Raw genomic sequence first — 14,623 nt, 5'->3', positions numbered from 1 at the left:
GTTTCTGTTTGAATATCTGCCAAGTTCTGAAGCTCTACTTTTTTACTTCTAGTCAAAGAACGAGGGAGAGCGAATGCTTGAAGGCCGATACATTCTCACACAATGATATACAAGCTACACGTGACCATCCTGTCACATGTGCTCACAAAAACACACATGCACCAACAAAGAAGAAAAGTGCTGTTCAGGCACATGTGTCCCGGTGTAATTTATGAGGGGGGCTCCTGGGCGAGCGCCTCAGAGAGGTCCTCTTCACGCTGCATGGCTCTGGGCACTCTGTTCAATCCTGCCTGTAAGCACCATGCACTAGATACACACACACACGCACACACACACAAACGATGTAGAAAATCCCCTTACGAGCGGTGAACTCTTTCGACTGAAACTCACTGCATGATTACCGCAACAAAAAGGTAGGTAAACACAAGGGTTTCAGGCTTGGCAGCTCTGCTCGAATTCTGTTCAGCTCACACAAAACATCAAAACAATCCCCTTACAACTGCTGAAAACGGCCTTGGTGTTTTCCAAATTAAGAATAACAATAAGATAGTGTGCGTTACACACTGAAATATAACCAGCTCGACAATTACACTATTTGAAAAAGTGATGTTTAAAATAGTATCAAATCATCCTTGAAAATTGAAGGAATTCATTTTTCTAATTACATAAGTCAATTAAAATGCATTTAAAAAGAGCAAACTCGCATATTCACTGCCTTCATATTTCAGGCGGGTCACCCGCCTCTTTTTATCGTAACATACATGAAAACATGAAATTGACTACTGCAAACCAGAGGCAAAACATTTGCTTCTCAGGTAAGCTATGGCTGGCCTATTTAGATAATCAGAAAGTCAATTTATTAGAATGTAGCACACACATGCACTTTCCTCATTAGAATCTATATGCTGTGCAATTTAAAATTTAAATAGATGTATCCAACTAATACCACAAATGGTAGGCGGAATAATGAATCATTTGAATCCACAGTATGTGCTATTTATGATGGGGGAAGCATTGGAGGAGGACAGAACCCCCAAGCAACCCCAGCTGCATAGCTCCATATGTGGTTGTCCAGTGCAGTGTGACCGTGAAAGCCCAGGAGAGAAAGGATCTGTCTTAATGCCAGGGGCGAGGGGCCTTGATCTGCTCAGGAGGACTCTCAAGGGCACTCTGTGGGGAGAGGTGAAACCCCCCCCCAACACACACACACACACCTAAAAGTACGGACACACAGGTACACACACTGACATGAATACAATTTGTATGTCATGCACATTTCCATTCTAGACAAATTCAGGCACTATCGAGGGTCCTACAGATTGGTATTCTGTGAGCGGTAAATAGTGTGCTCAATTCTGCTGAATTTAGTTAACTTGACTGATTTATAAATTCCACGCAATGGTTCATTGTACAAGGCCTGTCAAAAACCAAGGTTTTTTTGTTAAAGACAAAGAATTAGTCAGGGTGGCCAGCTTTTAAAAAATAAAAAAAAGGAGATAACAAGTCACTGAAAATTAAATGTGCAATAAGCTCTCACCAAGAACAAATAAACAATTTATTCACTAATAAATCTGGTGACTGGTGGTTGTGTCATTCCTTGAGTTAATGCTAACTTGAATGACAACCTTTTTTTCTTGGTAGTGTTGTGCCAGCGAATTCTAGTAAAACTGGCGTGCCCTGCGAGTTGGCATGCGGCTGTTTTGATTTTTTTTGTCAAATAAATAACAAAAGCCTTTCATATATCCCCTGCAATGTGCTCACAGACTACTCCTTGCTTTTTGGTACATTGAATTCATGTTGAATTTTTATTTCTATTGACATTAGAGATGTCATACTGTGTGTGAGAGGTCATTGAATGAATCTCCAGTCATCCCGGAGAGCAAGCACAGAAGTCACTTTTTTTTTTTTTTGCTTCTCCAGAAGCATATTATAAAACTAAAAATAAATTGGCACAGTGGGAACCAACGCAACCCCAGAAAACTCAATAGCCCTTTTCACACCGCAAGAACTCTTCTTCTTTACCCTAATAGCTTGCGTTCCCCTTTTGGACAAAAGGAGCAACTGGTCTCCCTCTGTTAATCTCTTTGTGTAATATTCACCTTTTCTGTCTGTATATTCCAAATGAAAAAGACATATTTTTTAACTTATGCTTGAAATGGGATTTCTGGATTAGTGATACTAATGAAAGAGTTCTTACCTATGAAGTAGGATAATAGGATGGCCAACAGCGCAGCTGCAGCGATGGCTGTCACTGCTGCACATTTCCAGCTGCAGTACTTGGACGGCTTCTTTAGCTTGAAGGCTGAGCGGGAAAATGTGTTTCTGGGTAGCAAACGAGGGGGCGGAGAATACACTGTTCCAGAAGTAAGCGGGTAGCCGGGAGAGGAGCTACTGAACAACGGGGTGGTCCCTGACGATGTCTTGAATAAGAAGTGCCTGACAACAAGGAAACAAGACACAAAATGTGTTAGTTGTCATTTGAGGGAATGTATGGTGTCACGGCAACAACAGTATGCATTCATAGCTCATCGCTCAAGCATCAGAAGGCATGGCCTACGTGGTAGATGGTGTTAAATAGCCCATTTCTATGGACACTGAGGATATATTCAAACATTGGGTGCGCACATATGTTTCTACCAGAAGCTGAACACTGGAAAGGACCAATGAGATTTTAGGCAGTTGGGTCACATATGAGCATTCCTTGGTCCAATTCAATAGACTCTTCCCAACATATAAGTTTGACCATGCTCGAATAGATTGCGTCTACACAACAGCCTGTTCGATTCCAAGGTCACATATGAACCTTCGGATACTCTTTTATTTCAGCTAAATTCCTTTGCTCTGTTTCCGTTCACAAGACTTAAATTGCTGGATCTTCACATATGACGGCTGTGGAGAATCTTTGTTGTTTCCCACTCTTGTTCTCATTGCCCCAGTGGGGTCAGGGCTCAGAGAGGGGATAAAAGAGGAATCTAAACCATCATCCCTTTGCTCATATTACCCATTATCCTCTGCAATTGCTGCACCTGCTCACACATCGCACAGCCCCTTCTGCATTCTCGCTTTCCATTTTATTCTTTACCCATTTCCTATGCTATTATTTTTCCGAAAGCATACCGCATATTACACTATGCGTCCTTTCATTCCCCTATAAAAGCATTTTCTTCTCTTTCTTTTGCTTTGACTGACAAGGAACATTGTAGGCCTGAAAAAATGAGACACACGACTTGAAGAAACCTCTTCATAGTTGCATTTTTCTGGCCCCTTTCACAACACACATTCACACATGTATTGGAAGTGAGACGGTACCACAGTTTCAACTGATCAGCGCCGATCAGAGAAGGTGAAACAATTCGCCCTTAAAGATGACTGAAATCAGCCAGTATCGCTTGTGCGTGCTTGTGAATCGTGTAGGATTCTTGCAGCAATGAGATTCTTGCAGAGTTTCTAATCACGGATACCTTGATGATGCGTTTTAGAGAACAATAACTGTAATTGACATAAAACATAAAATTTAGCTTACAATCTACATTGCAACTACTACTCATGGCTTTTCGTATACGCTCATACAATTGAGTGTATACCACACAAAAAGCATTTATAAACATGACAGAACTCTTTGAATGTAAAACTTTTAGTATTTTTGCATATAACAAGTATCTAAATTCATAAATCTGGTGAACTGAGAACTGTGTTCACCTCTGCAATATAAGATGATAGAAGAGATTGTAGGGAGGAACATGAGCCACTGTCACCTTACTGTGAAATTATTGAAACCCATAATTGAATTTAAAACATTTCAAACCACGTACAACAGTCTTCAAGCATCCAGCAGCTAAAATGGGGTGACCAGATGTTCCTGTTCAACTGAGATTAGGAGTCTGTGATATATCTTTTTTTTATGATTAATTTGAATGTTTTGTTTCGAGCTGAACGAGACGGTGCCAACCAAAAAAACGATTTAAAAGCAGCTTACTGTGAATGAGTCATCCATACAAGGAAGCAAGTATGAGAAGATCGGTGCACGATGGAGAGCAATCACTGAAGTGGTCGTGTTGCACATCACTTGAGATCAAGCGCCCATGTAAGCAGTGGAAAAGACTGGGGCGATTTGCCATTTTTATCTTTAACAAAATTGAAAAACAATTTTAAGTTTGTACTTTATCAATCCTGTGATCAATGTCCTATTGCGAGGAGGTAGAAAAATCAGAAATCAAGTTTTTGTGAACAAAATATTTTATTTTTAGGAAAACTTGCCCAGCCCTAGAAGAAACAGCCCATTGGTTTAACCAGGAGAGTTTTGGTTTAAGTGAAATCAGTGTCACCAGTTTCTAGCTTTGGAAATATGCTTACCTTAAAACAATCCCAAGGTAGACTAGCTAGTGGCAGTCTGGAGATGTTATCATAGCAACAGTATCACCACTCGTGGCTCCTTTTTGTTAAAATGCTGTCCCATCATTTCTTTTTTTTGTCCGTTTAATTCAGACCACGCAAGAAAGATCAGCCGTGATCCACCGCCGGCACTGGATTTGATGACTGCTATTTGAAATATGCTTAGCTACACTCTACTGTGAGATGCCCTGTATGGTTTTGATGTCTTTAATAATTGCTGTTTCATAACAGCATGTCTTCTCATCTAAAAGCAAGTCAGTGAAAACAGGTGATGTGCTCCGAGTATGACGGTATTGTGTGGGAACAGCGTTCCCCTCGCTATCAATTATTCATTCAGCCTCTACTGTCTCTCGGCCGCTCATCATCGCATGCCACGGATTGCTGGATTGGCATCCTGTTGGATTCTTTCTTCCACTACCATGGTCCCCTTTTTACCTGTCAAGTGAGTTTCCTGACAACAACAGACAACAGACTTGGAGACCAGAGGAGAGAAAACTCAACCGACAGAAGCTGAAAGAAAGCACGCACAAAGGAACACAAGGTTATTCTCTAAATATCTCAGTGACAAATCCATCAATATTAATATGCCTGCATAAGCTTACACAAACCCAAATGTTAGAGCCCCAGTGTGTACAATGCACACACGTATCAAAGTCAACCAGCCTGTGCCTTCGCATCCACTCATTTTCACCCCTCGTGATACCGCTGGCATTGAATAAGCACAAAGCAACTGATACTATATGTGTAACAACGGGCAAATTATTTGCATTCCATGTGAGACGATGACACGCATGCTTTGTGGTCGTTCTTTAGCTTTACTACGTGCAGAGGGGCCGCTGTGAGCTTGGTGTGAGATGAAAATATGTCTACAAGCCATACTAATTACTACTAGGGATGAAAAGTGTCTAATGCACTCTGGGGAGGTAATTGACATTGATTTATGTTGCAGAGGACCATGGAGGGTTTCTATCATAGCAGGCAGCTGGCAATCACAGCTCTCTATCATTAAACTGGGTTATTTGTGTGCGTGCGTGTGCTGGGATGTGTGCGAGCACTGTGGAATTGTCCTCGGTGGTCCAGCATGGAAACGTCACACATAATTAGAGAGTGCTGACAGAGACCCCTCAGCTACAGCCTTTTCCTCCCGCATGGCTAGAAGCAGCCAGTAACGACTGCTGCCCCGCTGTCAGCTACCGCGTGCAACGCTCACGCAGACACGAAGAACAGGCACGCACTAACTCACACACCGACATACATTTACACGCAGTGACTCTTGCCCACGCACAAACAATCACAACTGATGTGGGTTTTTCTTTTGTGAAATTGCCCCGCATGTGCTTGAAAACACTTAATTTGCATTTACATGGGAAAAAAATGAGAAAAGTGGAGGATGGACAGGGGGGCTGAAGATTAGAAGAACCAATGATGTATTTTCACTCCTTTGCAACCCCACTGAGAGAAAAGAGGACCTGGACAATTAACCACAGAACAGAGAGCGTGCTGGGTAATTAGCAGGAAGTCAAAGCAAGCATTTCCCCTGAGCCGAGACGTTTTTTGCAAACATGCACATGCGTCTTTATTTCTTCAGTTCCAAACATGTGGTTGCTCTGGATAGTACTGTACTCGGGGAATGCTCGTCATCAGAAGACAACTAATGGGAAGTCAACTATAGATGAAGCCAGATCTGAGCGTTAAACAAAGGGCTGAAGGATATCGCCCCGAGAATTGCTTCCAACCGCAATTGTGGGAATGGCTACAAAGCGGAAGGACAGATGGATGAGAACAATGGCCATTCATTTGACGCCTGTTCTTCTGAAGGAGGACACGATCATTTTTGAACGATCAAATGCATCAAAGTTACCACATATGGCATTCTGGTAACCTGCATTTTTTGATATAAGATAGTAACAAGATGAAATCCGATTATATTGGCGGCAAAGTGTGCCACTCATCGTAATGACACGAAAATAAAAGTCAGGGTTCGTGCTTCAAGGAATAGACGAAGGAAGGGCACAGAAGACTGGTCCAGCGGTGACACAGAGGAGCACAGTGTGTGTCTGTTGAGATGAGGGGAGCTTGTGAAATCACTGTGGGAAAAGTGAGGGTGTTAAACTCTCTTGTTGGGAAAAGTGTGAGAGCTGAAACACCTCCAACTCCAGACCAACCATCCAAAAGCCATTAGATACGGTATCTATTCTATCATTTTTGTTGCGGTGACAAAATAAATCTGGTGAGGTAAACTGCCCTCGTGTTTTGGGATTACAATGGAACCTGCTCCTCCTATATGCACTTATTAAATGAATTCAAGTTTTATTTTTTCTGCTATTCAAAATATCCAGCCCTCCGGGTTTGAATAGCTGCTTATGATTTTTCTTCTACTGTCCAAAATCATCTTTGATATTTTCTATTCTTCCCCATTAGTCTGAACAAACATTCTGATTAGTATTACATTTTTGGAATATGAATTATGCAGCAAAACAGTTTGTAATTCCCCATTCTCTGTCATCTGAAAATAACATCACAGTGGCCCAGGACTCAAGTAACAACTTATCACTTTTTTTTTCTTAGTTTGGCCATATGAAGTTGGTAAGCTGAGCCTTGATTGGTATTTACCTGAACAGGAGAAACTGTGATGTCATTTTTAGTTGACAGCAAGTGCCACAATGGCCATCCCCTGAGATTTATAAAAACATTTGGATTCTGCAGCAAAATTCATATTCCACAATTGCAATATTAATCAGAATACCATGTTTAGACTATTTGGATCACTAAAAAGAAAATATTCAACTTCTCCTTTAACTGAAGGTTGCATCTCCAAATCTGTCCCATGCTCATGCATCTGATGATAGCCTAGCATCCCAACCCCCTTGACTCCCGGTTACTTTATCCTGATGAATTGAGATTCTGTAGCCATCTCATCGATCGTATTTCGCTCCTCGAGTTGGGGCCCATGGAGGAGTGAGCAGGAGTATGCCTTCGCAATATAGCTCAAGAGTGAAAACTCGTATCAGCTTTCTAAGGGAGGGACAATCCAGAAATCTGGTGTTTTGTTGCAACACACTAGCACAATTCTACATGTGCGCTTACCTGCAAATCAAGGTTTCTACACTTTTGTTCGCAAGCATAAACAATGTCACGTAAAACTTGTTTTTTTGCCTCACTCCAGTAAAACAATCCACGTTCTAGCATCTACCCAGTATTCTTTTTATATCTTCTACCTCACACTCCCAAAACAATCTCCTTCTCTCATCACATTGCTTTATTTGTCTCTATTTCTCTCCAGCCCAACTCGACTGAAAAGCATGCCTTCCCGTTTTCTTAGCCCTCTCACTCTTATATATTCCCAGGTTATATTTCTAGCCTATATCACCTCTCCCCAGTGTGTTTCCATCTCTCTCTCCCACTGCCAGTCATTCAGACCCTGGGGTGATCTGAGGTGATTAATCTTCATCCTCTCAGTGCTGTCATGCTATAGGGTCAAGCTAAAAGACACAAGCACACAATTGCAGCGACATTGGATGACAAATGCCAAGATTTACATACAATTCCAGTGAGGACGGTTTGCTTTCGGGAAAGTACACACACGCATGGACACAGAAAAACACAAAAAGGCACAAACTTGATCAATATCTCTTTTTTTATAATGAGCTATGGGCCACCAATGTACATACACGATTGTGGGACTTTGGTTTGATTCTCAACCATTTATTTTAATTGGCCACTGCCAAGGTGGTGGTAGTTACTTTATACTCATTGGTAATCTACCTAACTCAGTAGATTGTGACCTATCCAAACATATAGCAAGTCTGACCACCGGGAGTCCTATTTTCGTGCAGAATCGAGCGCAAAGGAACTGTAGGCTCTTTTGGTATTTTCCTGGACTTTACACATGATAGAATTGGACGTTAAAGAGTGTTTGTGCCGTTGTATGCCATGACAGGACAGAATAAGCCGAATCCTGGCCAATCCTGAAGTTATGCCTCATTTGCATTAAAAACAAGTGCAAATTGCAACAGTAGACTGCAGATGTGAAAATATATTCGCTGGTCTGAGCATGAATTGCCATGCATTCAAACAGGTAAACTGTAAGATCTCCCTTAGTGGATGATGGCTATGCATGTGATACAATTGGCGTATGCCTTTTGCTTTGTCTTGAGAGTGAATTACTACCCGCTTTTCAAATCTACCTCATGTTTAATTACTATTTTGTAATTATGACAGTAAAAATGACCGCAAATAACTACTGTGACTTCAGATGCTCCCAGCGATAAGCCACAGCTACACCGGCCTTCCTCATGTACACATACATCGGGGCAGACTGAGCATAAAGCTGCGATCATTGAAGCTGAATTAAACATAGCCAGGCCTCATTAATTTTGCAAAGGGCCGGCACACTGGGGAACACATCCTAAACCATCAGTGCTGGAGGCCCTTGCGCTCAGCAGGAGAAACACAACTACAGCTTACGGAGTAAATGCTCAAAAATGTGCACATGCAAGTGAACATACATATATGCAGCGTCTCATCACATGACTTGTGAACTGCAATGCTCTGCAGGAAGGCTCTACCCTATAAGTGTTGTCTTGTGAACAGGGAAGAGATCATTTATTGGACTGAGTGGTTTGTATCTTCTTCTTCTCTGCAGGTAGCATGCAAACTGAGAGCAGACTAATGGATGTGATTTTGAAAGTGTTATTCTTCAAGATGAGGAGGAGATGTATTAGAGTGGAAGGCGTTTGTTTCCCCGTCTATTAACAAAATGTAATTATTCACTAACGGCGGCACAGTGGAATACTGGTTCCACAAACGCCGAGGTTCTAAGTTTAATTTCGGCTCCGGCGTTCTCCCCGCATGTTTTTTCTCCAGGTACTCTGATTTCCTTCGACATTCTCTAAAACTTGCGTTGTAGGTATATTGGAGATTCCAAATTGTCCTTTGTGAGTGTGAATGGTCATTCATCTCTGTGTATCCTGATATTAGCCAGCGAGTTCAGGGTGTACCCTTCCGATTACCCAATCACAGCTGGGAAAGGCACCAGCAAGTCCATGAGCCCTGTTCTAAAAATTCTGGACAAGTACTACTACCTTCTCAGCTTTCAATATTTCTTTCAACAGTTTTTTCTAATAGCATCACCCTGTGCAGACAACAATGCTGTTTAATGGCATGTCTCTGGCCTTTCATTCCCCAGTATTGATTACTGGGCTTCATTTGCTGCCAGTGGCTCTGGAAATCAGAATCAGATAAACACATTGACTGCAAAAACAGTGACCAAAACAAAAGATTCTGACCTGGTTTCTAGTGGAACATTGCTGTTAAGTACCCAGCTGTCTTGGAGTTGCACAGACTCGGGAGTGGTGGGTCCGTCTCCGGTTCCTGGAGCTGGAGCGTGAATAGGATTACGGCCCCCTCTCAGGGTGTTTCTATTTAGGCTGTTTGCAGACTGGTGCGACAAGGTATGGTGGTTGTGTGGAGGGGGCAGTGGAGGCCTTAGTTTGGACTGGGTGTGATGGTTGGCCACCCCTAGAAGAAGACAAAACAAATGATTGAAGGCAAGAAGGCAAAAAAACCCCAAATCAATTCATACACACACACATGCACATACACGCAGACACACCCACACACATAGCGGACGAAAAGTGATACAGATGAGTCAAACTCAGCAAGAAACCATTAGCACTTCATGTTAAGGAATATTGGAAAGGAGGTGTAATTTTTTAAATGGTGAGAATTAATTAATACAAAATTTCCAGCAACACTGACATGAATCTAATTGTTATAGCACTTTAACCTTTAAATACAGTAAAATTTCTCTACAACAAAACCTACATGGGCAAAAATACCCCCTCAGTGTGAAAAAAAAAAGCCTTTCCCTCTCTCTTACTTGTTGCGTGATACGAAATGTTTTTTTTTCTTTCTGCATTTGTATTGAAATTCACTATAGCGAAACAAAGCCTGCAGCAAATGTCTAGCTTGATATGTAGTTGACGCGCCAGCAGGCGTTTCGAAGCACTTAATACTTGGAGCGGCTTTCCCCCGCAGTCAAATGATATTTTCCCATACTATAGGTGGGAGTAAATGGACTCTACAGCCTAGAAACAACACTACTCTATAACAGAGGAAGAGAATCCTTGTAGGGTCAAACGATCTAAGAAACTCCTCATCTCTCCCCAACGTAGTGCTCACCAGGAGTTGTTTAGTCTATTTAAATCACAGTATTCCTTTTCATAACATCATTCGACACGTCGAGCTTAAACCAAGCGTAACACTTGAAGTCCCCTGTTGTGAAAAATACCTGCATATATGACTTCATTTTAGAGCTCTAATGTATTTTGTCTATTGTTTTAGCAGCTTTTTTTTACCTCACAGCAGAAACAAGATGTGTGTGAGTGTGTGTGAGTGTGTGTGTGATGGGGGGGTGATTATAGCACTCAACATAAGACGCTCCCTTCCACATCCATGCTCTTAGACTTGGGCGAAACATGTCAGCTAGAATCCAATACCGGCCCTTCAAGCACTGAGAGCTAATGGACTGTTGAGTGAGAGCGCTGGAAAAACAAACCCATACGACCCAGACAAGAAGACCCATTCACACATCACATTTTGGTCGGAGGCTTTGCGTGTGCATCCTAAACAAGAGCTTGTCCGTATGTGTATCTGTGCACAGAAATCAATAGGCCGTATAGTGTGCAGTAGGCAAGCTGCACAACACACCTTTCGTATTTTCATTCCATTTTGTCCTCATGCAAACGGATGCACATTCGATACTGACACAGAGGCATGAGCAAAGTACTATAAAAAAAATGTATACATATTTACATCACAGCACATGCTTTTTCATGTTTTGTGATGGGATCATTGTTGTAAAACAGGGGTCACAATTTTGCTTATATGACATATACATTACAATTTTACACTTGATTTATATATTTACTGCAGCTGTTTCTTAATTATTGTGAGGAATCAATAACATGATCAGGGTCTCACATAAACTGGTAGCCCTTCGTATTACTCAGTACCAAAGAAGTAGCTCGTTTTCAAAAAGGTTGGTGACCCCTGCAGAACAATTGACATTGGACTCCACGCACATTTTTTGCCTCTTAGGACTGAACACACGTTTGCATGTTTCCTTCTTGGTCAACATCAAAATATGAGACGGTTCATACAGTGGATGCACCTTAAATTGGCATCAAAGTAATCGTTGTAACATATGGTCCTCTTTTAAATCATCTCTGAAATTGCATGAGGGGAAAAAAAGACAAAAGAAGAGGAAATGCGATGCTTCTCTTTGATATCCGCAACGAATACTGTAATTCTCCCGGATGAGCCCTCAGAGAAGACACAAAACGATGAACAATCTTATTCCAGACACTTGGAAGGTGACCTGCTTCCTCCACCACCGAGATGTAGGTGCCGAGGAACAGATGTTCCTAAGCAGATCTTCCTAAACAGGAAGATAGAGGAGGTCTGACCTATTCCTAACAACTGCGACATAAAACATCTGCTTGCGCCTGCAGTGATGCTCTTGGGAGAAAAGCCACACATACAGTTATAATACATTCACTTAAGTAGACATAGCCCCATTTGAGCGCTTGGAAGACAATTTACTTCCTGCATTACGTATGCAGAGAATGTAAATTGATATAAGAGTAGGGAGAAGTCTCTTGTCCTCTGCTTGTCCTACCTGGTCTTATATCTTTCGGATTGCTTTCCTTGCTGTCGGTGTCCTTTACTGAGTTGTAAAAATATCCAAAGATAAAGCTTGTTTGCTAAAAAATCTTTTACGAGTTTATTTGGTGACTATGCGTATTTGCAACGGTGCTATAAATGTGAAATAGGACTTACTGCGCTCATCTGCACAAACATTTCTTTGGCAAGACAAAAAATATGTGCAGGCATAAACCAAAAGTCTCCACGACACAAAAATAAGTGTCGTCAAGTTTGTGTTGTTTTATATTAGCAAATGCGTAACCTTAAAAACGTATCTAGATCCAGAGAATTAAATTTAATGTAACCTCTTCACAAAATAAAATTCAGTAATTTCAAATGATTATTTTTCAGTGCACAATATATGCCGTAGAAGACACTAGGGCCCGACAGATATGGATTTCTTTAAGCCGAAAACGATTCAGATATAACTACTCATGAAAAATGATGAATCTCATACAGGAAATAAATAATGATCAAAAGTTGATTTTACTGAGGAGAATTTTTGTGATGTTTCTCACTAAACTAATATTAAAGAAATAAGACTCACTTGCAGTAAATCACTGATTTGTGTGTTTCATTTTCGTTTATTGATGTATTATTTTTAACTTCAACCCAAAGAGTAGAACTATTTCTAATAAAATGACTGACTCCTTATCTTTAACTATCGAGGACCGAGATAGCGTTAGGCTGCCTGTATGAATGACAAGGTCGACATGAACTCATTTTCATTCCTTTTTCTGGACTCATACAGAACTGCTGAAGAGTACACATAGCCGATTAGCCGCAGCGCCTGAGGCACTGCACAGTAAAGGTATACTTGGAATAAATGGTTCCGATAATATAAAGATAGAAGAGTGATCCATGTGAAACGTCCACTTAGTAAAGAACAAACTGCAGGTTGTTTTAGCATGAATCCAGTTTGACAGATGACAAAACACGTGGAGTATAAACAGAGCAATTACGGAGCAACTTGATCTCATTTTATTCTTCTTTGTATTTCTCTTGGGCCCCTGTCTCCCTCCCTGTTTGGGTAAACAGCAACCGTAGGAATATTTCAACAATCTTTGTTGGGTTTTCAGATGACGAAAAAAGCACAGAGCCCCTCCGACTGCTATGTGGACTGACCCAGTTTATTCCCACCACCTCCCTGGCGCTCAACGAAGGGGACAGTCGCTGTAAGCCGCAGGGTTCGGCTTCGGCTAATCCCTGGAAGTTCACTATATCCCCCAATTCAAAGGACATTCATTGAGCAGAGGAACATTAGCTTGCTAACCTGCCTCCCCTGTAAAGACTCTTCTGTGCTTGTTTGTATGTGTGTGTTGCCAGCTGGCAGCAGCAAGCAGCTGAAGCAATTTGTTTCACGGGCCTGGATAGGCAAAGTGTTTATTGACATTTTCTGTGGTTAACGGAGAAAAGTTGCGAGGTAGAGCATGTGTGGGAATATGTGTGTGTGTGGAGAGAAGAAATGCCCATTCAGCATTTGAGGGGGATGATTGCAGAGTTCTGCCACCCCCTTCTCTTCTTTTCCTCTGTCTTTCCTTTTTCCCAATCCCTCCATCTTTTTACATCATTTGTTACATTTCTTTGCAGTGTTTCCTTTCACAAAACAAGTCATCTTAATTGTTTTTTGGGAGACTTTTCAGGAAGCTATGTTTTCCATGTCTGAGCATATTCCCAGGTTGCTCTTAGTGCATGTCCTTTGTCTGAGCAAATCCCACGCTGCCTACTTGTCATTCTTCTCCGACGAGAAGGACGGAGACCTCGAGGTGAAACATGCATCTCATACAAATACAGGATACTTTTGAAATTTACAGTCAGCGAGAGAAGGAGGGAGAGACAGAGAGAGAGAGTCATGCTTGGTTGGGGATTGTTGTTTTTTTTTAGGTTGTGGGGTTTTGTTTATGTTTCTGTTCCACTTGCACATGCTTTTATTGTCTGCATTCTTGTTAGTTTGATTTCATCCACCTGTCGGTTACCTGCCCTCCCGCGTGCTCTCCAATCATAAAAATGTTATTTTTATTTTTGTCTTAATATTAAGTAGTTTTTTTTTATAACTACAAGATAGAAAAGAATGGTAACATGTAATTCTAAATTTCTTAATTTCTCAAAATATAAGGTTAACACTCAGCATTATATCCTGTGGCAATAAATTATTGTAAAATTTGAACAAAGTCCACTTTCAGCTCATTTGGTTTGATCTTAGACGTTTCACAGTGCATGAAATCATACAAGCATTCACGATGACAAACTGAAACCTGCACATGCACACACACACACACATACACACACACACACCGCCTCTGCCTTGGCTAGTCATCTCTGTCTAATTAGGAGGCAATAATCCGCTAGAGAAGAGTCATCACGTTCAGCCAAAAACAAACTATGAGCACAAACGCAAGTGTGTATTTCACCCACACTCACACACATGCATTTGCATATAAATACGCACATGCTGTTACGCGAATGTCATCCTTACATAAGCACTAATAGAAAAGACAACATTTGTGCACAATAAGGAAAAATG

At 41.3% G+C, this 14,623-nt stretch overlaps 1 protein-coding gene across 3 annotated transcripts in view; it reads right to left on the bottom strand.

Moving 5' to 3' along the window:
• Positions 1–14,623, bottom strand: part of tenm2a (teneurin transmembrane protein 2a) — a 179,858-nt gene that overhangs the window by 43,328 nt on the left and 121,907 nt on the right. For all 3 annotated transcript variants that reach the window (XM_088430698.1, XM_088430697.1, XM_088430699.1), the window contains 2 exons: positions 9,681–9,912; positions 2,198–2,436 (listed from right to left, as the gene is read on the bottom strand). In XM_088430698.1, coding sequence (XP_088286824.1) covers positions 2,198–2,436; positions 9,681–9,912 — 471 coding nt within the window. The remainder of the gene's footprint in view (positions 1–2,197; positions 2,437–9,680; positions 9,913–14,623) is intronic.

Source organism: Hippichthys cyanospilos, chromosome 13 (assembly GCF_059441005.1).
Source record: "Hippichthys cyanospilos isolate Australia breed blue-spotted pipefish chromosome 13, RoL_Hcya_1.0, whole genome shotgun sequence".
NCBI classification, from domain to species: domain Eukaryota; kingdom Metazoa; phylum Chordata; class Actinopteri; order Syngnathiformes; family Syngnathidae; genus Hippichthys; species Hippichthys cyanospilos.
The sequence above is the reverse complement of the archived record's forward strand: the minus strand, read 5'-3'. Positions and strand labels throughout refer to the sequence as shown.